At 39.2% G+C, this 23,151-nt stretch overlaps 1 protein-coding gene across 3 annotated transcripts in view; it reads left to right on the plus strand.

Moving 5' to 3' along the window:
* Positions 1-23,151, plus strand: part of LOC121316344 (S1 RNA-binding domain-containing protein 1-like) — a 106,493-nt gene that overhangs the window by 848 nt on the left and 82,494 nt on the right. For all 3 annotated transcript variants that reach the window (XM_041251407.1, XM_041251408.1, XM_041251409.1), the window contains exons 3-9: positions 5,605-5,860; positions 6,373-6,720; positions 6,916-7,082; positions 8,913-9,030; positions 9,559-9,697; positions 16,105-16,201; positions 16,963-17,116. In XM_041251407.1, the coding sequence (XP_041107341.1) occupies positions 5,605-5,860; positions 6,373-6,720; positions 6,916-7,082; positions 8,913-9,030; positions 9,559-9,697; positions 16,105-16,201; positions 16,963-17,116 (1,279 nt within the window). The remainder of the gene's footprint in view (positions 1-5,604; positions 5,861-6,372; positions 6,721-6,915; positions 7,083-8,912; positions 9,031-9,558; positions 9,698-16,104; positions 16,202-16,962; positions 17,117-23,151) is intronic.

Below are 23,151 nucleotides of genomic sequence, written 5' to 3' on the forward strand. Positions count from 1 at the left end.
CATTACAGAGCACATTTAATAAAACAAAAACATACATTATTTCCTTGTTCAGCTGAACAAAGAAAACCTCAAACTCCAGTTTGTCAGCGATGCTAGGTGGTGGCACCTCCAGTTGCAAACATCTTTAGTAAATGAGGGTACGGTCCATATTGTTAAAAACCTGCAGAGTCTGACAAGTACTATAAAAGCTTAACCCTAAAGTGCATGTTTTTGAATAACCACACTTATTAAGTAGTTGGGTGTAAGAAACAGCGACATCAACAACGTCACACACATATGTGTAAGGTGAAGTCTGTTTATGACAACGGTATACACTGCTGAATTAAATAATTGAAATAGGGCTCTTATGTACCAAAGTTATTAAAAGCAAACCACTAACATTACATGCAAATCTCTTTTTGCATGTATGTCTCTACACATGTATTTACTGTAGATCAATTGACCCAGTGTATACAGTAGAGAGTCAATTATATGATCTTTGATCAACCTTACTGTCTAATCAACCGAGCGCCCCTGGAATTACGTTATGAGTTTAGTAGGGATGGGAATTTTAAACGTATAAACTCTCAAGAAGTGGTTAAACGTTGAATAATGTGCTAGATGTATAACCGGTCACGTAACAGATTTCACCAAACGCATATTTTTGAATGCTTTAATTCTAGTAATGAATCATCATGGACAGCAGTCCGTCGCGTATCTGACTGCAGTGGTGCCACAGTGAGGGCAGATAGTATAAAATGGAAGGGGTTTGGCAATTCCCTCCAAGTAGTTTTTCTTATTGGTGTAACAGAAAGAATGACACTGTTTTTTTATTCACGGTCGAGCTGGCCCTTCAGTGGTGCACTCTGTGTTCGTGCTGTAGTGGGCATGGAGTGGTATCCGATCTGGCCCTTCAGTGTTGCACTCTGTTCGTGCTGTAGTGGGCGTGGAGTGGTATCCGATCTGGCCCTTCAGTGGTGCACTCTGTTCGTGCTGTAGTGGATGTGGAGTGGTATCCGATCTGGCCCTTCAGTGGTGCACTCTGTGTTCGTTCTGTAGTGGGCGTGGAATGGTATCCGATCTGGCCCTTCAGTGTTGCACTCTGTTCGTGCTGTAGTGGGCGTGGAGTGGTATCCGATCTGGCCCTTCAGTGGTGCACTCTGTGTTCGTGCTGTAGTGGGCGTGGAATGGTATCCGATCTGGCCCTTCAGTGGTGCACTCTGTGTTCGTGCTGTAGTGGGCGTGGAATGGTATCCGATCTGGCCCTTCAGTGGTGCACTCTGTTCATGCTGTAGTGGGCGTGGAATGGTATCCGATCTGGCCCTTCAGTGGTGCACTCTGTGTTCGTTCTGTAGTGGGCGTGGAATGGTATCCGATCTGGCCCTTCAGTGGTGCACTCTGTGTTCGTGCTGTAGTGGGCGTGGAATGGTATCCGATCTGGCCCTTCAGTGGTGCACTCTGTTCATGCTGTAGTGGGCGTGGAGTGGTATCCGATCTGGCCCTTCAGTGGTGCACTCTGTGTTCGTGCTGTAGTGGGCGTGGAATGGTATCCGATCTGGCCCTTCAGTGGTGCACTCTGTGTTCGTGCTGTAGTGGGCGTGGAATTGTATCCGATCTGGCCCTTCAGTGGTGCACTCTGTTCATGCTGTAGTGGGCGTGGAATGGTATCCGATCTGGCCCTTCAGTGGTGCACTCTGTTCATGCTGTAGTGGGCGTGGAATGGTATCCGATCTGGCCCTTCAGTGGTGCACTCTGTTCGTGCTGTAGTGGGCGTGGAATGGTATCCGATCTGGCCCTTCAGTGGTGCACTCTGTTCATGCTGTAGTGGGCGTGGAGTGGTATCCGATCTGGCCCTTCAGTGGTGCACTCTGTGTTCGTGCTGTAGTGGGCGTGGAATGGTATCCGATCTGGCCCTTCAGTGGTGCACTCTGTTCATGCTGTAGTGGGCGTGGAGTGGTATCCGATCTGGCCCTTCAGTGGTGCACTCTGTGTTCATGCTGTAGTAGTGAGTGGTATCCGATCTGGCCCTTCAGTGGTGCACTCTGTTCGTGCTGTAGTGGGCGTGGAGTGGTATCCGATCTGGTGCTTCAGTGGTGCACTCTGTGTTCGTGCTGTAGTGGGCGTGGAGTGGTATCCGATCTGGTGCTTCAGTGGTGCACTCTGTGTTCGTGCTGTAGTGGGCGTGGAGTGGTATCCGATCTGGTGCTTCAGTGGTGCACTCTGTGTTCGTGCTGTAGTGGGCGTGGAGTGGTATCCGATCTGGTGCTTCAGTGGTGCACTCTGTTCATGCTGTAGTGGGCGTGGAGTGGTATCTGATCTGGTGCTTCAGTGGTGCACTCTGTGTTCGTGCTGTAGTGGGCGTGGAATGGTATCCAGTCCACAAGGTTAGAAAGTTAATGACAAGCGTTTCTTCTGACAGTTATGTATTTTTAATAAAATGGCATCTCTAAACAAAGGAACGAGGCAAAGCCATGTTTGGAAGTATTTTGAGGAACCAGACAGGAAAACCGTGGTATGTAAATAATTATGCCAAACAAAATTGCCGTACCACAAAAACACAAGTTTAATGCTTCACCATTTGAAATGAAAACATTCAGGATTACTGTGGATGGAGTTACTGATGGCAGTAAAAAGCAAACCTCCATAATAAACAGAACGCTGTAGATGGTGACTGACATTTATTTAGCACTTACATCCCTATGCATACTTGTAACATGATTTTAAAAGGATGTTTTTCTTTTCAATATTAATTCAGAGAACGCATAAGTGTAAATAAGATATGTATAGGCACTCATTTACCAGTACACTGTTAATGCAAATCATTTGTTAAACATAAATAAAAAATGTTCTTTATCTGTGTAATTTGTCAACAGAAGGGGATATTAAATTAATATAACAATGTATTGGAATCTGCATTAGATCCATTCTTTAACATATGTAAGCTATTATTATTATTGTTATTATTATTGGTGCTGTTTTGTTCTTCTGAATGTAAAAAGTTTAGTTTAGTTTATTCATTTTGTGCCCGCAGGGCCAGCACAGGTACATGTCAGTAATGCAGTACAAATACAAAGAGACATTTACTAAGATAAAAATAATAATACAAGTAATTTTAAAAAGACCTTCCAAATTGGGCTTATTATTTTTTTCGATTCTATTGATTTTTTAGTATTACATGCAGGACAGCTACTATCAGATCATTACCTTTATTAATTATATGCATGGATGAATCTATCGATTTTAATCTACCGCAGTGATTCCCAACCTGCGGTCCGCAAACAGTGCTCAAAATTCGGTTACTCGGTTCTTTCAAAAATCAATTTCTACACAATCACACGTTGTGCTACTACTAAGCAACACAGCAAACAGTTTTAATCATGTGATATATAATTAAGATATGTATGTAGTCTGCATTTTCCCCCTTTATCTGTTTTATTATGGGCGTGGTTATAAATATAACTATATATATGTATATATCTCACAGCTTCCTTTGATGCAATACCAAGCATTGCCTTCAAAGCCACCATTAACTGAAACCACTTTCTAATGTGAAACAAATACTAACTCAGTAAGCTGCACATTTGTCTTGTCCAAATTACAGACTTCTTTTTTTTTTTTTTTTTTAAGCCAGCATTATTTAAAAAAAAAATCTACATCTAGCATTCACTGTTCAGGCAATAAAAAAAAAAAAAACGTAGCGTAATCTGGCTGTTCATATTGTATTATTATTTAAAATGTACGATTTAGTGTGGTAAAAACTGCTTTGTTTGACAGTAAAATCGCGAGACTGCCTGGTCAACAGCTAGTGATTATTGACAAACTGGCTGTTGACCACTCTATTGAGAAAACCCGTGTCGAATCTGGTCGAGGGATAAACTGGGTAATTGATAGCCAGTTAATCCCTCGGCTACAATATAAAAACAAGCAGCTTTGGCTGAGCAGGGTTGGTGTGTTCAGAGGTGGAACGGGAGTCGTGAGTAGTAGCTTTGGCTGAGCGGGGTTGGTGTGTTCAGAGGTGGAACGGGAGTCGTGAGTAATAGCTTTGGCTGAGCGGGGTTGGTGTGTTCAGAGGTGGAACGGGAGTCGTGAGTAGTAGCTTTGGCTGAGCGGGGTTGGTGTGTTCAGAGGTGGAACGGGAGTCGTGAGTAGTAGCTTTGGCTGAGCGGGGTTGGTGTGTTCAGAGGTGGAACGGGAGTCGTGAGTAGTAGCTTTGGCTGAGCGGGGTTGGTGTGTTCAGAGGTGGAACGGGAGTCGTGAGTAGTAGCTTTGGCTGAGCGGGGTTGGTGTGTTCAGAGGTGGAACGGGAGTCGTGAGTAGTAGCTTTGGCTGAGCGGGGTTGGTGTGTTCAGAGGTGGAACGGGAGTCGTGAGTAAGAGAGAATCCTGAAGTGAAACCTGAAGTAAAGAGTTGCTACGCGTGCTGGGGATACACCAGCACCATACTTGTTTGTTTTGTTTCATGTCTGGTTTGTCTGTTTATTTTGGCCACTGTGCAGTTTTGTAAAGTGTTTCTGTTTTGTTAAACCTTTTGTTTATAATTAAGTGTGCGCATGAGTGCTTTCATCCCCTGAAGTACTGAGTGTCTGTGTCCATTCTCTTCCGAGTCTGACGTTAGTGAAGCTATCCTGTGGCAGGCTGGCCCAGCCATTTCTTTCTGCATAAAAGTAGTGCAGTGCATTGAACTCTGTTGGAATGACTACAAAAAAAAAAAAAACCCACTAAAAAACACAGTTTTAATACTTTTCATTTTCAACAGTATAAAATATGTGCTACAGTATTGCCAGGGATATAGGAATATACCTGTTATTTCCATGTGTTTCTGGAGAGGTTAGCTGTATATAGTAACATATGTTAATGTGAAACAAAAGCGGCTATATTTGTAGTTTGACTTGTGAATTGTACTGTAGTGTGAATGATTGATTGATTGATTTCTGCTCCATGTTATTATATGGGTTTATTCATCCAGGTTTAATATCTCACAAGACCATCTGCCAAAAGAAAATTCTGTTTAATTTACACATCACAGCCCACCTGATGTGGTAAATAACATCCTGTACACTCTCCAATCATTTTTTTATTTTTCAAATTGCTTCCCACCCACCTTGCCTTTGTATGCTGGTGTTTTCTATGTACATCGAGTGAAGTTGGTGAATAAGTAGTTGCGTTAGTAATGTTTTGGATAGATTAATTTGCTATTAGGTAACGGTTGCGGGGACCAACACTGGTATTTACATTTAATGGATCCGAGGATGACCCAAGCCCCAGTGCATTATTTGTCAGGAGGTTGTGTCAAACAAAACTCTTAATCCCGCAAAACTGAGAGAGAGAGAGAGAGAGAGTGGGGATGTGGTTTATATGCTGACACTTTTAAAGCATTTAAACATTCATAAAAATGTACCAAAAGCACTCTCTTATTGTTCCTAGATGGCACGCCTCTTCCAGTTCTGATCTGTATTTTGTTGAGCAGGCATTTGTTATGGTTTTATCCATAGCTGAGGGGTTGGCTTTGCTTTTGTTTTGTAAAAGGTTATTTTGAGAAATGCCTCCTAGGCTATGAAGAAAACTGTGCAGCTGCGAAATGAACTGTAATTCTGAGTTTCATCTTGTTGTATTCATCTGATTTCAGAAGTACAGAATGTGAAAATGAGGAGGAGGAGGAGGAGTGGGTACCAGAGAGCAAAGTGACGAAACCCAGAAAGAAACCTGCCACACCGAAAAAGCCCAAAGCCCCCAAACCCCCAAAACCACCAAAAGCCCCCAAAACACCAAAACCAAAAGCACCCCCAAAAACAGCTCCTGAAAAACCTAAAGTAGGAAGAAAAACAAAAGCATCAGCTCTGGAAAAAGATGTAGGTGTGGTCGGGGTGCCTGTGAAAGAAGAGGTACAGTATTTATTAAAACTATTGCTTACTGGACACAAAGATCTTCAGAAATTGTGTACTTGTTTGACCGCTTGATAGAAAGTGTATAATGATAATTAAATACAGCAGTGGATCTCTCAGTCAGAGCTCCAGTTTCGTCTGCTGTGTTCCTCGCCACGTAAGTGTGTGGGGGTGGGGCGGCTGCTCTGTGCCTGCAGATAACCCTATTATAAACTTTTAAAGAACCTGTTGTCAGCATTGCTATGTTTAGTGTCTGCCTCACTCCCACATTCTGGGTGAATTTAAATTTTAAAAAGCCTATTTTAATGGCATTCTGTTTGGCTCATTTGTTACAAAGGAGAACTAACCTGGAATGTTGCTAAAGTTGTAGGTTTGTACAGTAGCTGGCAGTATTCGATGATGCGGTTAAGAGGATGAAAGGATAGTAAAAAAAGCTCGATCTTGTCATGCTGACGTAACTTTTGAATGTCTCTATGTAGGCTAATAACGCTTACCCTTATCAACTTTTACAGAGACTGTCATTTATTGTCACTGCTGGAAGCCATAATGAAACTGAGCAGTACAAGGGTGCTCAGGTGAAAGAAGCAACAAGAACAAAAGGGCCACAAACTGAAAAGCAGGGAACAAGTGCGGAACCGAAAGAATTAAAGCATGATTCGGCATGTCTCCCTGAAGGACCTTCGTCTAGTAGTCAGCTGCATGATGTTAAGAAGGAAGAACTTGAAGATGATTTCACCTTCGACGAGCCTGCTTTAAAAAAGATGAAAACTGCTGGGTGCCCTGATGGCAAACCAGTAAAACATTGTAAAAAGGACAACGGCAGTCTTGGAGATGTGCAGATGAACTGGGATTTCATTCAGGTACGTTGATATCAGAGTGAATTCAAGACTTGAGTAAACCCTTTAGAAATATGGCGCATGCGTTTTAAAAAAAAAAAAAAATTAAAAATTCAACAGTCCCGTAGTCTGGAGATTAAGAATACTGTCCTATTTATCTTCAGATCAGCATCAGACTTGATATCTGAACGTGCTGACAAACAAATCTTCTGATTGCAGGTGTTGTCTGAAAGAACGGTTGTAGATCCATGGGTGTGTGCAAACCTAGTGAACCTGTTCAAAGAGGAGAACACAATCCCATTCATTGTGCGCTACAGGAAGGAGCTCATCAACCACATGGATGCTGATGCAGTGCGAGATGTGCAGCTCACTGTGGAGGAGCTACGGTAAGAAACCAGAATCTGGGCTAGACAGTATGGAGGAACCTGTTGCTTGGTCTGTTCTATGAATATCATAAGTGCTTTTCAGCCAAAGCAGCATCAGTTCTCGAAATTGACACCGTCATCGTCAACAGGGCAGTACCACACATGGACCTTTCTGCAGGATCTTCGGAGGGTTAAGAGCCTTTTTAAAAAGCTCTTTTTAAAAGCATTCTTTTGTCAGTGGGGGAGTTGGTTTCATACACAGAATGACCCAATCTGACGCTACAGGAAGCAAGGACGGACATTAAAAATGTGGACAACTCTACTGCAGCATTGGAATGGGCTATCTATGTTCTAAGAGGATTGCATAGCGGTTGCAAATCTCACTCTATTCATGGACGTTTTTCATATATGCTATGGGGCAATCCTAGCCAATCAGTGGTTTTTCAGCCAATGTCCCCCTGAAGTAGCAATTCTACCACTGGAACAGAAATCCACTGCTATTGGAATTATACCCAATAGTTGCTGCTGCTTTCAGCTGGGGCAAATCATGGACTAGAAAATCAATTCTATTCTTTAGCAACAATACAGCCACAGTCCAAATAATCAATAAAGGCTGATCTTCAGTACCATTCATTAAGAAATTACTGCAAAGGCTCATATGGCTATCTGTGTCAAATAATTAATTAATTCAAGCCAGGCATGTGCCTGGTTCCTCTAATAACGCTGCTGATGCTCTCTCCCGTTTGCAGCTCCGCAGATTCCAACAGATCATGCCAGTAGCATTGCCTCTCCCTCTGCAACCTCCTCCCTTCCATCATATAATCGTGGAATAAATTCATCCCTTTCCAGTTTACTTCTCTCTGCTCAGCGCTACATGACAGCAGCTCTGGCTCCAGCAACCAACTCATCATACAGAACAGCATGGAGTTCATACTCCCGATTCTGCATCCAGCACCGAATCATCCCGGTGCAGTTCAACCACAACGGGATCCTGGCATTCGTTGTGCACCTCCGAGACATCCTCCAGCTGTCACCCACTACCATTAGATCCTATCTGTCTGGGATTCAACACCATTACTGACTCTAATGAATGGACTAAATCAGCATATTATTAAAAGTCTGGGTCGCTGGACTTCATCAGCAGTTGAGATTGAGAGGTGCCCTCTCTGCCGGGACTACCAGAAGTTTCTTCCTTAATGTAAAAAGAAAAAAGGTGGTTTTTCCCCTCCGCTGTGTGGATGGCTTTCTTCTAGGTTGTCTTACTAATCTTGCTATGTCCTGTTTGTCTTCTGTTGTATAGTGTTATGCAGGGCGCAGTCTTCTTCCCCTCACAGGAGTGGGATTTTTTTAGCTGGGTGCCGGGGGTCCATTCTCTGGGTGGGATATTGATCACTTCCCATAGCTTCTCAGGCATCCGCCGTTCAAGCTCTCTAGCCAGCGTGACCCCTGGGGTCAGGGGGGGGGTCATCCGACCAGACTTCAGTCACCAAGGTTCCCGATCACGAGACTTGCTTTCCTGTCTACCTTCCTCCCTTCAAGTAAATAGCGCTCGTCGAGCCTGCTATAAAAATCACTTTATACACGTATTACCAATACTCTGAACTGTAGGTAGAAAACTTGTAGTAAAAACAGGAATGGCTCAAACTGCTATGTGGTGGGAGTCATAGTTCCATCCCCGTGGATATAGGTCCTGCTGGTCTACTTTTTCATGATACTGCGATGGTTCTAATTGGTGCATTTCCAGCTCTGGTAGAGGGTGTACTATATATTACTGGCATATTTGCATGTTTCCATTCCTGGTTGTACCTTCTGGTTTTAGAATATTTAATCTGCATGCTTATCTTATTTTAGAAACATTGCAAAGAAGGTGCATGCAGTGATACAGACTCTGAAGAAGGAGGGGACTTTAACAATCAGTCTGGAGAAGGCTCTGCTGAATTGTAGATCAGCAGATGAGTTGGATGATGTGGTGAGTAATCAGTGTATGGCTTTTCAAATTGGTTTACTGCTGCGAACTGAAAACATGTAAACTGGCGCTGCACTTGGATTCACATATTGCATTTTGCTACTACAGTGGACCAATTTCAGTACTTCAAAAACACAAACTCTCAAAGCCATACTAAAGCTGTTCTCTGAAGTTAAGAAAACCTTATCATAAACATCCACCAGTTTAATTTATTCCACTGAACAGTTTTATTTTATTCAAACTGACATTTTAATGAACTGAAGATATTAAAGCTGAGGGAACACGAAGCCACGTTGTGGCTTGGAACTTGGTTTCAGGAGACTAGGTTTCAGGCCACTGCATGGCCCACCAGAGGAGACTTGGGGTTTGATACAGCAAAGTTACCTCAAAGCAGGTATTGCAGTCTGCTGGAATCAGGTTTCAAGCCACTGTTCCTGAAAGGGGCTTCTTGTTCCCTCAGCTTAAGAGTCTGACATCGATTGTATGAAGTTTTACCAGCATGTTAATCCTGATGCTTTTATTTCTCATTAGTATGCTCCTTATAAGAAAGGCAGTAAGCTGTCGAAGGCCAGGAGAGCGAGGCAGCTGGGTCTGGAACCCCCGACCCTGGCTCTGCTGGAGTCTCCTCAAACTCTCAATCTGCACTCCTACGTACAGCCCCAGAGTGAAGGTACGTCTCTGCAGTGCTTCTACAGTGCTGACCATCTTATACTGGGAACTCGGTGCTATTGTGGATTAAAAAAGATTTTATATATATATATATATATATATATATATATAATAAAATAAAAGTGCCGAGAAAGTTTGTGAACAACTTGGGGGTTTCACATATTTCAAACCTAAAATGTTATTAGATCTTAATCTAAGATCTAATAATAGATAAAGATAACCTGAATAAACAAATGACACAAAAGCGTGATACTTTATCAACATTTATTAATCCACAAATGATTCAACATTCAATTTCCATGTGTGAAAAAGTATGTGTACCTTTAGATTCAGTAACTGGTGGCACCCCCTTGAGCAGCAATGACTTCAGCTAAGCGTTTCCTGTAACTGTTGGTCAGTCTCTCACATCGATTTTGAAGAATTTTGGCCCATTCTTCCTTACAGAACTGCTTTAACTCTGTGACATTTGAGAGCTTCCTTGCATGGACAGCTTCAGCTCACGGACGGATGGCCTGACATTCTCCTCTCGAATCTTCTGATACAATGTAGAATTCATGGTTGTGTCAATGATGGCAAGCCGTCCAGGTCCTGAGGCAGCAAAGCATCCCCAAACCATCACACTCTCACCAAAATGCTTGATGGATAGGATGAGGTTCTTCTGTTCGAACGCAGTATTTGGTTTTCGACAATCATAACTGAAGTAACTTACAAAAAATAGATGGTGAGTAAGTAGATTCAAGAAAATGCACAGAGTCCTTTTCTTCAATCAGTTGCCAGGTTTATTGAAATATGCAGGGAGTCTGGTCCCAGGTACAGGACAAACAGAATACTCAACATTACAATGTTTGCATGACATTAAATACCCTTCTGTATAGATGGTCCACCTCCCCTTTCTCTGACACTTAACCAATGGTCAAGGTAATTTAATTTATGTGTGTGTGTGTGTGTGTAGTCTAGTGTGACAACCTCTGAACTCAGTGCATTCTTCACACTCCTGAAGAAAAAAGGTCCATAAATCTGCCCCTTTGATCCCAGTGGCATTATCTCTTTCGATCTCTCCGAGAACCTCTGGGTCCAATGCCAGTCCCTGGGAGCCTTTTAGCCCCTTTATGCTTTGCATTCCAAAGTCTTACAGCCTGGCCCCTTCTGGTCCACAGCATTGTTATCTCGTTAGCTTGCAGTCAATGCTGGGCAAGAAGCTTGTAGCCGCATCGTCTCTATCAATTGTAAGCAGTACATGCAATTTGAGCCAAACAGTCTGCTATCTGCAATATTAGTCTCTTTTCAGAAAAGAACACCAGTATAGCTCTGCCAGTCCACATGCGTAGCAAACTGCTAATCAATTCTCAATCCATGTTTTCCAACAATAACGTTTCTCATTGAGGCCAAAAAGTTCTACCTTTTGACTTGTCTGTCCAGAGGACATTGTTCCAGAAGTCTTGTGGATCATCTATGTGCTCATTGGCGAACTTCAGACGGGCAGCAATGTTCTTTCTAGAGAGCAGTGGTTTCCTCCTGGCTGTCCTTCCATGAACACCATTCTTGGTCAGTCTTTTTATAATAGTTGAGTCATGAACACTAACATTAGCTAAGGCGAGAGTGGCCTGCAGATCCTTGGATGTTAATCTGGGGTTCTTTGTGACTTCCTTGATGATTTTCCAGTTTGTTCTTGGAGAGATTCTGACAGACCGACCGCTCCTGAGTAGATTGACTGTGGTCTTGAACTTTCTCCATTTGTAGATCTGTCTGACAGTGGATTGGTGGAGCCCCAAATCCTTAGAAATGGTTTTGTTACCCTCTCTAGACTGATGAGCATCAATACCAGTTTTTCTGAGGTCCTCAGATTTCTTTTGATCGTGGCATGACGTGTTTCCACACACCTGTATGGTGAAGACCAAACTCACAAAGTTTCTGATCTTTATATAGGGTGGGGCCTCCCAAACTCACCCCTGAAGATCTACCTAATTATTTAAACACCTGATTCTAATTATCCCCTTAATTTAGCTGATAAAACCAGGGGTTCACTTGCTTTTTCACATACCCTGAATCTTAATTACTCATTGTTTGTCTAATTCATACATCATTGTGTTTCAAAAGACATGGAATTGGTTAATATAAACCCTATTGGATTGGTTTTGATTCAAGAAGGCTGTCGTAAAACTATGGAATTTGCATAATTATCATTGGGGTTCACAAACTTTTTCTGTGTGTGTATGTGACTACACAGAGAATTGTGAGGGTCAGGAATCAACTCCCCAGTAATGTTGCTGAAGCTGACACCCTGGGATCCTTCAAGAAGCTGCTTGATGAGATTCTGGGATCAATAAGCTACTAACAACCAAACGAGCAAGATGGGCCGAATGGCCTCCCCTCGTTTGTAAACTTTCTTATGTGTGTGTGTGTGTGTATATATATATATATATATATATATATATATATATATATATATATATATATATATATATATATATATATATACACACACTCACACACACACACACACGCCAGCTAAATGGGACTCGCTTTAGCGAGACACTTAAATGGAAACCAATTTTCGTCTATTAAAAATGTGCAAGTCAGTTTTGGTTTGTAGGCACAATAAAAAAAAATAATAATAGTTTTTGCTTTACTGGGATGATTGCTGGGCTTTTCACCAGTGCTGTGCTTTATCTGTACACTGCAAGTTGAACAACCGTTTCAGCAAAAGTTGTACAGTACAGCAGTTTCAGTATAAAAATGTCTAGGCGGAGAAACGAATGGTCCCTTGCTGACAGGGTAAATGTTCTGGAAGCTCTGCAGAACCCCACATCGTCTCTGTTCTCCGTTGCTGCTCAATTTCACATCTCCAAAAGCCAGGCAGGGAGGATAAGCAAAAACACAGATGCTATTCTGGGTGAGTGGTGATCAAACGCAAACCCTGAAATGAAAAGGAAACGCAAAGGGAAAGACCGTAATGCAGAGGACGCACTTTGCGTTTGCGTTTGCAAGCTGTTGTCAAAGGAGAGCGTATATCAAGCCAATGCTTAATCAAAAGCTCAGGACCTCGCTGTACATCAGGTAAATATGTTCAGTAAACAAAATTACAGCACTGAAGTAAGACTTCATTAGGAGCACTTTTTTTTGGGGGGGGGGGCTTTAAATTCTTGTTCCTGTGTGTGTGTCTGTGAGTTTTATCTGCTGTTCTAATTGACCAATCCGAATTCTCGTGTGGTTTAACTGCACTTTTCTTTAGCGAGATGCCTGCTGAAGCGGGACGGTTGTTCACTCCACTGGGGCATCTCACTTAAGCGGCTTCGACTGTGTGTAGATATAATTTTGTTACATCTGGAAATATCCATTTACTTTAAATTAGGGTTAAATCCATGAGTACACTTTTCTCTGACCCTGTTTGTGTTTGTTTTGTCTTTTACATTTTTATTTATGTATTTATTAATTTAAAACCATTTTCTAAAGCTTTTCCCTGCAAAAGAGCAGCAGGAAAACATCAAAAAGGCTTTGGGGAAACAGGGTTAAAAATGGTTGCTTTAGTTACAAATAGCTTTTTTCATTTATTTAGAAGATGCACTGCTCTCTATAAACTGTAGAGGGCAGTCATATTGTACTTTTAAAAATAAAATGTTTTAGTAAATCATGAAAATACAGGCATGCCTGTAACCCCTAAGTGTTCATACTAGATTTTGTTTTGGGGTGGTGGGGGGTGACAGAACAAGATTTATGCACATGGCTGACAGCTGTGTCACTGACCTAGACTTAAGGGACCCCCCCAAACAAAATCTAGTGGTACATAAAAATAAAGCCCACTGTAGCTAGTCATGAAAAGAAAATACCGTATTACTTCAATTTGGTGCCGCAGCGTTTATTTTAAATTAATCAAAATGACTGCGGTGCTTAAGAAGGCAGTCGTTATACTAGGCCGACCTTTATTACTAAACTGTGATTTTTAAACGCTGAAATGTTTTATTAATGATTTATGACATGTTAGAAGTATCAGGGTTGCTTATTTTCTGTAATACGGTAGCCTGCCTGTATGTAGCAGCGTGTGTGGCGAACCTACTTTGACTACAGCACATTTACCGGTGACAGTTACTGAGAGCCTATTAGGTGGGAGTTGGAAGGTCAGGGGAGTACTGTACCAGCGAATCAGGAATGTGTATTGATTGTTAAGGGGCGGGAAATAGTGACATAGATGTTTTTCTGCACCAAAATTTCCTCAGAATATCAGTTTGATTTCTGTAAATATTACAATATATCTTACTCGGTTATTTAATATTTTCTCACTGTAACTTGCTTATTTGTAATTTCTGTGCAAGAGAAACCGAAACGCATAGATAGCAAGCACATTGTTTTTATTCGTACGGAATTACAATTGAACTTAAAACAACAAAACCACCTGTAAGAACTTCAGAAGGACTGCTGTTCTCTACGTGGTTTATCATGCATTTTCTTTCAGAACTGTGCTGCCATAAAATACAATGTGCTTACAATGTGTGTGTACATTAGTTTGTAATGTGCGTGCTGCATTGAGGCTCCCGTCTCTTCGGGGGTGTTACATGTACGTAGTCAGTGTTGCGCGTTTATTTGTTTACTACTTGTTTTTTTTGTTTGCTTTTTTTAGTAGGGGGAGAAAAAAATCACATAACGTTTCTTTATTGATAGCGGCGTTTATTCGAGGGCGACCTTCTATTATAAAGCTGATATATGACTGTGGCGTCAATACGGGGGCGACTTTAATATGAGGGAGTCTTTAATTCGAAGGTGGCGCCAAATTGAAATAATACGGTACTGCCTGCTTTTGCTCCTTTTGTGGAGACGAAATCTTCAGTTGGTGTGTGCTTATTATTATTATTATTATTATTATTATTGGTCAACATTATTAAACCAAAGAAGCGTCATTTTACAGAAATGCTAAACCAATGTGTGGCGCTCCCCGTCACTTTGACTAAAATTAAGGTCAAATAAAGAGAGAGAGACCATCAATTTCCAGTTGTTCTATTATGTCGTCTTTCTTTTTATTGTCTTCATAACCACTGACACTGGCATCATAAAGAACATTTTTTTACTTTAATAATTAAGTTCTCATTGATGTCCATTTCTCTTTTATTTCTGTGGTAACTTCTGCGTGAACGAAAGAGTGACAGCACCTCCTTCGACTGCGAGTAATGACGTGTTGTGTACAGAAACATAGAAGGCTCACGCAGACAAACCGTCAGTTTGAGACAACAAGACAATTCTATCTATGGAGTAAGGGGGGAGTCTGCATAGCAGCTGCAGGAATATAGAATGGTAATGCACACCTCTTCATGGTACTAGAGATTATGAAGTTCCATTACATTAAATGTAATATGATGAGGCTCTCCTAATTATATATATTTCTGTACGAAAAATGAAGGTTCGGACAATGGCTAGGTATAGCATAACAAGTAACATTACATAAATGATATGATTATATGATCCTATGCATTTTCTTTTTTGTAATTCGCTTTTGAGGGTGTGCGTGGTCTGACCTTTAGGGTGGTTTTCTGTTGTCCATATACCTTGTTTTGCACTTTACCGGCTGCTGCAATTGTGTGTTTTACTTTTGGTTTTCATTGGCATCTGTTTTTTTTTTTTTACCCTAGCCAGTTTGTGCATTTCCTGTTCTCCTGCCTCTCTTTATTGTGGGTTGTTTTACAGGTTACACATCTGTAAATACAAGTAACACATGTATCCTGTGGTCCATTGCTTTATTTTTCTCATTCGTGGAGTGCTGCGTATTACGGGTGCAGGGGTGGGCAGCTGTAGTTCGGGGTGCTAGTTGTGTGTTTGAGTGGTCCCGCATTATAGGCTATATTTTTGTGGAGTCTCATCTGATTAATATTGGTACATACTGTGGGGAAACCGATGATAGCAGCTTGTTGGGATAATGTTAACTGTCCTTCATTGTCCTGTGTTATTCCAATTCTGCATTCTCTCTTAGCTCTTTTGTGCATTTGCTATATTGGTAATGAATGCACAAACGGCTTTGCGAATTGAACAAAACACTGCTATATTCCAATTTCGCGCAACTGTTTAATGCAGTGTTGGAAAATATAAATTGTTGTGCAAAAGCACCAATTTTTGCGAGGAGATTGTGCATCGCTTTGAGTATCTGGGTCTATGTCTTTACAGAAATTGTAACAATGTATCCACCCATCCACTCTGCCTTTTACACTTCTAATTGTTTTCAAATACGCTTGATTTGAGAAAATGTGGCTCCCAATCTGTCCCTTTACAGCGCATAGGAACATGCTAACATCGGATGTGTTGCTAACAAACTTTCCCAGCAGTAAATCTTAACCCCCTGATTTACCTGCAATGCAAAGGAAACACTCCAGCAATGTAGAATCTGTTCTTGATCTAAACCCTGTTTTATATACATTACTTCCTTAGGCCTGTCAACACTGGCTGAAGTTGAGGCTGGAGTTCAGCAAATCTTGGCAGACATGATTGCCAAGGACAAAGAGACATTGGTCTTTGTAAAAAGATTGTATGTATGCTTTCTTTATTATTGTCATCTACTTTACAGTGGCATTCTCGATTTGATTTCCCATATAAATGTTATTTTTCTGTCTTATAGTGTGTAAAAAGCAAGGTGCACATTAGCTGATTTCATTCAAGCAATCCCATATGAAATTTTAAAACACCACAGAGAAATAATTTTAGTTATTGCCCAGATACTGTGTTTGACCACCAGATGGCACCAAACACTAATTAAAAACATAGCCACATTATAACTTCCTAGCACAGTTCTGGTCATACCTGCGTTTAGCACTGAAGCTGTTGTGCATAGTGACATAACAGCTTTCAGCTGTTTTCTTCCCCAGTCTTTTCCAGAAAGATGTGCAACACAGTGCTGCTTGGTGACCTCTTTGATAAACATGTGCTTTTGTTAGTTTTCACAAGCCAACTATCTGATTGCTCTAATGTATTGCGAAATTGATCATGTCATGTCACATGGTCCTGGTCCTTGGCATCATAATGCAAAAAAGCCATTAAAGATACTCATTTTTATTGTCGTTCATAAAGTACCAAGATGGGTACATTGTAGAAAATGGATCACATAAAATGATTTATTACTTAGGTTTAGTTTTCTATTAATAAATTATACAGTAAGGTGTTACAATAAAGAAAAGAAAAAAGTTCAATAGTCATGACTTAATTTTAGTAACGTCTAACCATTGTTAAATTGCTTTTTGTGTCAAGCAGGTATGTATTAGTGTTTTTTGTTTGTTTTGTTTTCCTTCACAGATGTGAACAGAACTATATAACCATACATTCCACAGTGTCAAAAACTGCATTGAAGGAACAGAAGGATGAGAAAGGGGCCAAGCCGAAAGATATTGATAAATTTCAACTTTACGCTGATTTTACTGCCAGCGTCAGAAACATCCATCATCACCAGGTGAACAGATGTTTACTAAACTATTGCGACATGCGGGGGCAAAATGTGTGTGTGTGTGTGTGTGTGTGTGTGTATATATATATATATATATATATATATATATATATATATATATATATATATATATATATATATATATATATATATATATACATACATACAGCCCTGGCCAAAAGCTTTGCATCACCTAGGGTTTTAGGGTTGAGGCGCATATAGAGATGATATATAGATATAGTTGTAGTCAAAAGTTTACATACCCCAATGGAAGTTTCTAGTTTCTAGAAATTTCTCAAAAACAAAAAATTTTAAGAACAATCTTTTGTAGCAAAACTTACAAGAAATAGATTATAACAATTATTCAGCAATTTTTTAGCAAAACTCCAAAAAAATGCTTATTGAAAAGTTTAAACTGATGTTGTGTGTGTGTGTGTGTGTGTGTGTGTGTGTGTATATATATATATATATATATATATATATATATATATATATATATATATATATATAATTATACACACAAACTTATATTTTAATCAGTGTCTTGGCTTATGTAGCAAAGGACTCAAACTGAAGGAGTTGTGAATGGGACGTTTATTTTTTTTAAATGTTCTGACGGTTCACTGGATAGAAAGAGGTTTACTTGGTAACTGTCATGTATTATGAATTTCTCTGTATTTTGAAGTATTATGGATTTTGTTGTTGTTACTGCGTCTTGTAAAGCGCTTTGTGATGGTAGGCCTCTGTGAAAGGCGCTATAACCAGCACTGTTGGATAGCTACTGACTGCAGACACATTAAAATTCTAGTCTTGTTTTATCTCAATAACCACATTTATTTTTAAACAATATTATTTACAGTTATGGGGGATATAACCGTTACTCAGTGAATGTTTTGTTTCATTCAGGCAACTTCAAGTTATTGTTATTAAACAGCAATGAAAAACATCAGTTTATGAATAAAAGGAAACTGTAAAGAAAATTGATAATTGTAAATGCAGTAAGGTAAGCAATAAACTGACTCTGTTGTGAGTTAGCAGTTGGTTCAAACAATTTAACAACAAAGGCTGGATTGTAAATAAATATAAAACTATAAAGAGAATCCAGAAATAGGAAAACAGGGTTTTGTGCTGGGTTGTTTTTGGATGATTATAATGCTGATGATAGTAATAGCATTGGTAATGAAGCAAACTTAAATGAGGTGGATGCAGTAGTTGTTAAATATGCGATTTAAAACCGAGATTAACTGAATTTTTTTTCAATCTCAAGGTTAATCGCGATTATTTTATTTATATATATGAGCGAGAGAGAATAATAATAGATGGGCTTCAGTGAGTTACAGGAAAAGAATTCCATCTGGGTCTATGTTTTAATAATTCCATCTGTGTTTATGACGTCATAAACTACGAGACCGTCAGGGCGATTAGTTTATAAACTGTCACAAAAACCCAAGATGGAATTATTTTCCTTTAACTCACTGAAGCCCATCAATTATTTTTTTATAATGCATGGATATTGGTATCTGTAATAAAAAGACAGTAATCGGGTGTTAAGGTTCAAAGTGCAAGTGAATATAATGAATAATAATAATGTCAATTAAGTCGAATATTAAAGAATCTTAAGTATGTAATTTTCTTTTTGATAATTCAGGAACAGTGAATTAAACTGGGTAAATAGTGAACTGCAATATAACATATTTTTAAGGACAAGGTGTTTCAACGCTGTCGAAGATTATTTGTCTTGTTCGCTTGGTTTGTGTGGCCGTTGGTGAAGGATCATTGTAAATCTTCAGAGACAGATATGTTAAGTGCCTAAAAACCAAGAATTGTTGGTGTGGTCGAGTGATTTAAAACAAGACATTTTGTTTGAAAGTGGTCGGGGTGCACAGGAGTCAAATATGGGTCAAAGGTCAAATATAATCTTCTAGACAAATTCTGACGCCATTCTGACATCACTGCTGCAATATAATACCCTTTTTTTTTCGAATGGCTCACGATGCAAATATAGCCTTCATGTATTATATATGTGTGTGTGTGTGTGTGTGTATATATGTATATATATATATATATATATATATATGTGTGTATGTATGTGTATTTATGTATCTGGAGTCCAGTCAGTCTGTGTCTTGTGGACATTATATTTGATTTCCTGTTTGATAGGGGTCTGCAGCACAGATGTTCTCTCACAGTAGAGAGTTATCAGCCCCTTCGTAGACAGCTGCTATATGGAAAACGAGTGCATATGTGCAGAGGGGAACGGTAAGGGTAGGATATGGTGTACTACTTGACATTTTCAGCTCCTTTGGCCAGTTTTGTTTTAATTATGTTGTACTGGAAAGCCTTCTATTATAATCTCATTCAGTTGCGTGCCCTGACCAAAAGAAAAAGATATTTAAAAAAAAAAGAAAAAAAAAAAAAAGGTGATGTCATTCTTTTTGTTTCTCTGTGCAAAATTTTCTTATTTTGTAAACGTGGTGCATTTAGAAAACCTATTTTTTTCCGTTTTTGGCAGCTACAGTAGCATTTATATACAGTGTAAAGAATACAGACGTGTGTACATAAAATACCATTGCTTCCTCGTTCAAGCTCCTTTCAAAATGCTGAGCAAAGCGATTATTCAGTAGAGCTCCCCTTTCATGTTTGGAAATGTCCTATGGCAGTATACAGCTTCACTTTCAGTGTTGCTTCTTATCAGGTGGATTAAAAGATCAATATCCCTACTTTTGAAGCAAGTGCAAAGCAACATTTTTTTTACAATTGTATGAAAAAAACAATTTTAACAGTACATTAAAAAAAAAAAATGCTTGGATCAATGCATTAACTGCTCCTCTTTATAACCAGCTCTTTTGTTGCTGTTCTTATCTTGTGTAGTCTACAATAGTTTTCACTTTAGTAAGTGTGCTTTTGCATGATGACGTACCTCCATATAGGGCATTAAACATTTAAGTTGGAACAAAATAATTGGTTTAAAAATTAATAAATAAAACAAGGCAAGATGCTCTCAAAATGATTAGTTTTTCTAAAACACATTTTTTAAATGTCAGCTGGTAAAAAACGAGTTGCTCAAGGGTGTCCGTGTGGCCTGTAACTTGAGCAGGAATTGCTGTGGCTTGAGACGTGTGCTGTTAATTTCATGTTTGATTTGGTTCTCGGCGTAAACCTTGTCAGGTCCATTATTTCGGCCCGATCCACAGGAACGCAGGATCTGACAATCTGCTTACCTGCTGTTCCCCCCCCATGTGCTGTTTATAACAGTTCTGTTACTCACATTGTTGGTAGGCAGCATGTCAGGGCTGGTATGTCACTACCAGTGCAGTGCTTGAGACCGCGCATCAGAAGCATGTCCCCCAGTCATTTTAAAGCACTGTGGTTAACATATGTGACATGTCCGAATTAGCTAGTGATTGAATTAGGGTTTGTGATTGACACAGAGTGCTCTGCAGTGACAGTGCTCATGGCTTGTAACGTGCAGCAGCTTGGAACAACGGTGAATGTAACCGCTTTCTGCATAGCACTGTCTTGTTTATGCATTTTAGGGAAAATGCTAATTTACTGTTTTGTGAGATTGCAACCATTAAAGATAATCTGCTGTGATTTGATAGGTGTCTAAATTAATTTTATTTATGATTCTTAGAAATGCTGGCATGCAATTTATGCATTCTTTTTGTTTTAAAATATATTTTTGGAATGTAAAAAAAAAAAAAAAAAAAAAAAGTTTGAAAAAACTTATCCTTTCTGCAGTTCCAGTTCTGCGCACCAGCGACCCCTGCAGCTGATAGGGCGCCTGCGTTTCTGCAGTGGAGCCATTCAGATCTGTGTTGTCCTCCTGTGGATCCGCAGTGCGAAAAATGACAGATTGGCAGGGGCACGTTTCGGAAGATGCATGTTCCAGCCTCCGTTTCCTGAGTCGCCAGGAGGTTGCAACGGGTAAAAATAACAATTGGGCATTCCAAATTTGGGAGAAAACTGGGGTTAAAAAAAAAAAAAAAAACATTGGCACTGACTAAATAAAAAAATAAATAAAAGTATGTACTTTAATGTAATTCAATTGCTTTTTCCAGCTGTCAAAAAGTTAATGTTCACTTTAATTAAAATGTTTGTTAATCTAAAATTAATTAATTATTTATATTATATCCAAATAAAATATATATATATATATATATATATATATATATATATATATATATATATATATATTATTATATATATTTCATCAATAGTGGAGAATTTAGTGCTATGATACATTAGTGCTTGACATGTATTCGGATACAAAAATCAGATGTTCATATTCGCTGATGACAAAAATACCTGCCATTTATTTACCGCTGCATTAGAAGTTGCGTGACATTTTCAAAATTGGCAAATGAAAAAGAGCTCTGTGTGAGATGTGAGATTAATACTGTATATATTAACAAAAAAAAGGATCAGCACAGCTCGAGCCTCTGTTGAAAAGTTTTAGACAGCAAAGAGTAAACAAACCAGATTATACGTCAAAAAAAAGCGTTTTGGTGCTTTAGAGTGAGTCAGAATGTCATGGGACAGAAAGACAAACACGTCATTTTGAGATGCCTCACTTACAGTGCCCCACTTGCTGGAAATGTTGTGTAGTGATTTTTATATAGATTGTATTTATTATATATTTTTTGTTGCAACTTTCTGTTATGTGGAATGTAATAAACGAGAACCAAAACATTTTGCAACGACATTTCCACATTTGTTTTATTTGAAGTGTTTAAAATTTAAATTTCAGTTTTCGTTTGCTGGTTCAGCTACAAAAAGGCACAAGTAAACCTCATGCTATTACTTTATGAAAGCGTGTCGATGGCCACTGCTTACTGTGAAGAAATGGCAATGGAAGGGAATAAAAAAAAAAAACTTTCTGTACTGTCTATTTTGGGAATAAACAAAACAACATTTAACTTGAACTGCTATTAGGCATCCTTTGTTTTATAGTTAATTCACGGGGGTAAAGTAAGTCCTACACAACGTGTTCTTTACTCCTGGGATATTTTTCTATTTTAACGTGTCGCATATTGTAAGGTCTTGCTGTAAAATAGTCACACACACACAGGGGCCACGTCCCCTGCTCCTGCTGCTACGCTGTCTCTGCCTGTGTTCAGAGCAATATAATGGCTTTTATTACTATTTGAAAAACAAACAAATATCTGAACGAATATTTAAATTGAGCGAATATCTGAACATGAAAATCCTGTCTTCGTCCCAGCAATAATATATATCCAAAAACTCCAGTAGGGCTTTTAGAAGAGATGCAAATGTGGCTGACACTGTGGTCCACAGTAAACATAAACGGATCACAGACACACTGAAGGACATTAAAACCCATAAGAGCACAAGCAAAGAATGCAAAGATAATTGTAAAGATAAAGTGAAATCGCAAATAGAGAAAATAGATATTCAGTCATTGTAAACCTGTCCTGCAAAACTACCAACATTGTTTCTGGTATAATTTGCCAAAAATGTTTATATTAAATATGTAGGCGAGGCAGGTACAACATTATATAAAATATAGATCACCTATAAAACATAATAAATAAAGTAAATTAACCAATAGTTAAACCCTTTTAAAAAATGAAAATAACATGAATAACCTACAATTTGTAGTTTTAGAAGACATAAAATGAGTTAATGTACAATACAAATGAATAAAGGAAAGTGATGTTTCTGAAGATTTCACTGACACAACATTGTTTGATTATGTTTCCTTGATTTGCATTTTTATATGCCATTATTAATAAGACGCTCGGCAAGCAAAGGTAAACTATATAGCAGTGGCCCGAAATGTCCTAAACTGAAAGATAGATTCCTGAATATTTATACTCTTAATGAATCTGGATAGTGTAATACAAATAAAAGGAAATGTTTCTGATTACAGTAGATCCTCTCGCTGAAGAGAGTTGTGTTCTGTCAGAGTGGAATATTTCAAGTTTGTAGCTGTTGTGAAAAATTGTTTAGCATTGTTTTGTCTTTCTTTGTGTAAAACATTCTGTTCTTCTCCAGATTTTATTTGGTCCAGATGCTGT

The sequence above is a fragment of the Polyodon spathula genome, chromosome 5 (genome assembly GCF_017654505.1).
Source record: "Polyodon spathula isolate WHYD16114869_AA chromosome 5, ASM1765450v1, whole genome shotgun sequence".
NCBI lineage: Eukaryota > Metazoa > Chordata > Actinopteri > Acipenseriformes > Polyodontidae > Polyodon > Polyodon spathula.